We start from the raw sequence: 2,204 nt of genomic DNA, 5'->3' as shown, positions 1-2,204 counted from the left end.
TATTAAAACCGCGAAAGGAGTTAAACATAATACCTTTTGACCGTATCCGCATTGACATATGTTTCGGGGTCATTTCCTTCAATGTCTCCCAAGTACAATGCCACATTCGGCAACAATTTTCTTATAATGTACGGACCTTTCCAATTTGGAGCAATTTTTCCCTTTGCTTCCTCATGATGCGGAAGAATGCGTCTCAGAACGAGTTGCCCCACTTCGAATTTCCTGGGCCGCATTTTCTTGTCGTAGGCACGGGCCATTCTTTATTGGTACAACTGCCCGTGACAAACTGCGGCCATCCGCTTTTCATCAATCATAGTTAATTTGTCCAGCCGGGTCTTGACCCATTCATCATCCTCAATCTCGCTTCAACAATGATTCGAAGAGAGGGAATTTTAACTTCTTCAGGTATTACAACTTCAGTGCCATAAACCAATAAGTAAGGCCTGGTCCCAACTGATATGCGTACGGTTGTGCGATATCCCAATAATGCAAAAGCATCTTCTCATGCCACTGTCTAGAACTTTGAATAATTTTCCTGAGGATCTTTTTGATGTTCTTGTTTGCCGCTTCAACGGTGCCATTGGCTTTGGGTCGGTAGGGGGTAGAATTGCGATGCGTAATTTTAAACTATTCGCATACCTCCCTCATCAAGTGACTGTTCAGATTTGCAGCATTGTATGTAATGATAGTTTTTGGAATACCAAAACGACAAATGATGTTGGAATGCATGAATTCCACTGCTGCTTTCTTAGTGACGGCTTTGAAAGTGACTGCTTCAACCCACTTTGTGAAATAATCAATGGCAACCAAGATGAATCTGTGCCCGTTTGAAGCTTTTGGCTCGATTGGCCCAATGACATCCATGCCCCAAGTAATGAACGACCAAGGTGCTGATATAGGATGAAACTTTGAGGGCGGTGCATGAATCAGGTCACCGTGTATCTGACATTGATGGCATTTTCGGACAAAACTGAAGCAGTCCTTTTCCATGGTTATCCAGTAATAACCTGCCCGCAGGATTTTCTTTGCAAGTACATATCAGTTTATGTGGGCCCCGCATACCCCCGAATGCACTTTGTTCATGATCATTTCAGCTACTTTGGCATCTACACACCTCAAAAGATTAAGGTCTTGGGTTCTTTTGTACAAAACTTCTCCGCTTAAGAAGAAACTGCTGGCCAACCTTCTAATGGTTCTCTTTTGGTCTCTACTGGCCTGCTCGGGATATTCCTTTATTTTCAAAAACCTTTTGATATCGTGATACCAAGGCTGAACATCTGGTTCTATTTCAATTGCATTACAATAACCATGCCTTTCTCGAATTTGGATTTCCAGCGGGTCAATATGAATATTACCCGGATACGGCAGCATTGAGGCCAAAGTAGCTAATGTATCAGCTAACTCATTGTGTAATCGAGGAATATACCTGAACTCGACGGACTTGAACCGTTTGCTAAGATCTTCCACATGTTGTCTGTATAGGATAAGCTTGATGTCTCGAGTTTCCCATTCACCTTGGGCTTGCCGAATGATCAAATTAGAATCTCCCATGATTAACAATTCTTCAACATCCAGATCAACTGCTATGTTCATGCTTATGATGCAAGCTTCATACTCGGTAGTGTTGTTCGTATAGAAGAAATGAAGCCGGGCTGTGGCCGGATAGTGCTGACTAGTGGGCGAAATCAAAATTGCCCCAATCCTTACACTTTTCGCATTTACAGCTCCATCAAAGAACATTTTCCAAGCATTTGTGTCCTCTGGAATTATTTCAACTGAGTTTACTTCCTCGTACGGAAAGTATGGACTTAGGGGTTGGTATTTATCATCAACCGGGTTCTCAGCTAGATGAACTGCCAAGGCTTGAGCTTTCATCACCGTACGGGTAACATCGACAATGTCAAACTCAGTGAGCAGGATTTGCCATTTTGCTAACCTTCGCGTGGGCATTGGTTTTTGGAATATGTACTTTAGGGGATCCATTCTTGTTATGAGATGTGTGGTGTAGGCCAACAAATAATGTCTGAGCTTCTGGGCGACCCAAGTTAGGGCACAACAAGTTCTTTCTAACAAAGTATACTCGGCTTCATAACTGGTAAACTTCTTGCTCAAGTAGTATATGTCCTGCTCTCTCTTCCCGGTCACATCATGTTGCCGTAGGACATAGCTGAAAGAATTTTCCAAGACTATCAGGTACATAAACA

At 42.7% G+C, this 2,204-nt stretch overlaps 1 protein-coding gene across 1 annotated transcript; it reads right to left on the bottom strand.

Annotated features, from left to right (window-relative positions):
* Positions 1-627: 627 nt before the first annotated feature.
* On the bottom strand, positions 628-1,875 carry LOC142164073 (uncharacterized). The gene is made up of 2 exons (XM_075221243.1): positions 1,063-1,875; positions 628-783 (listed from the first exon to the last, which is right to left on the bottom strand). Exons 1-2 carry the CDS (start codon positions 1,873-1,875, stop codon positions 628-630), a joined length of 969 nt encoding a protein of 322 aa, XP_075077344.1.
* Positions 1,876-2,204: the final 329 nt, after the last annotated feature.

The sequence above is a fragment of the Nicotiana tabacum genome, chromosome 9, assembly GCF_000715075.1.
Source record: "Nicotiana tabacum cultivar K326 chromosome 9, ASM71507v2, whole genome shotgun sequence".
Lineage (NCBI taxonomy): Eukaryota > Viridiplantae > Streptophyta > Magnoliopsida > Solanales > Solanaceae > Nicotiana > Nicotiana tabacum.
Note: the sequence above shows the minus strand (reverse complement) of the source record. Positions and strands in the feature narration are given on the sequence as shown.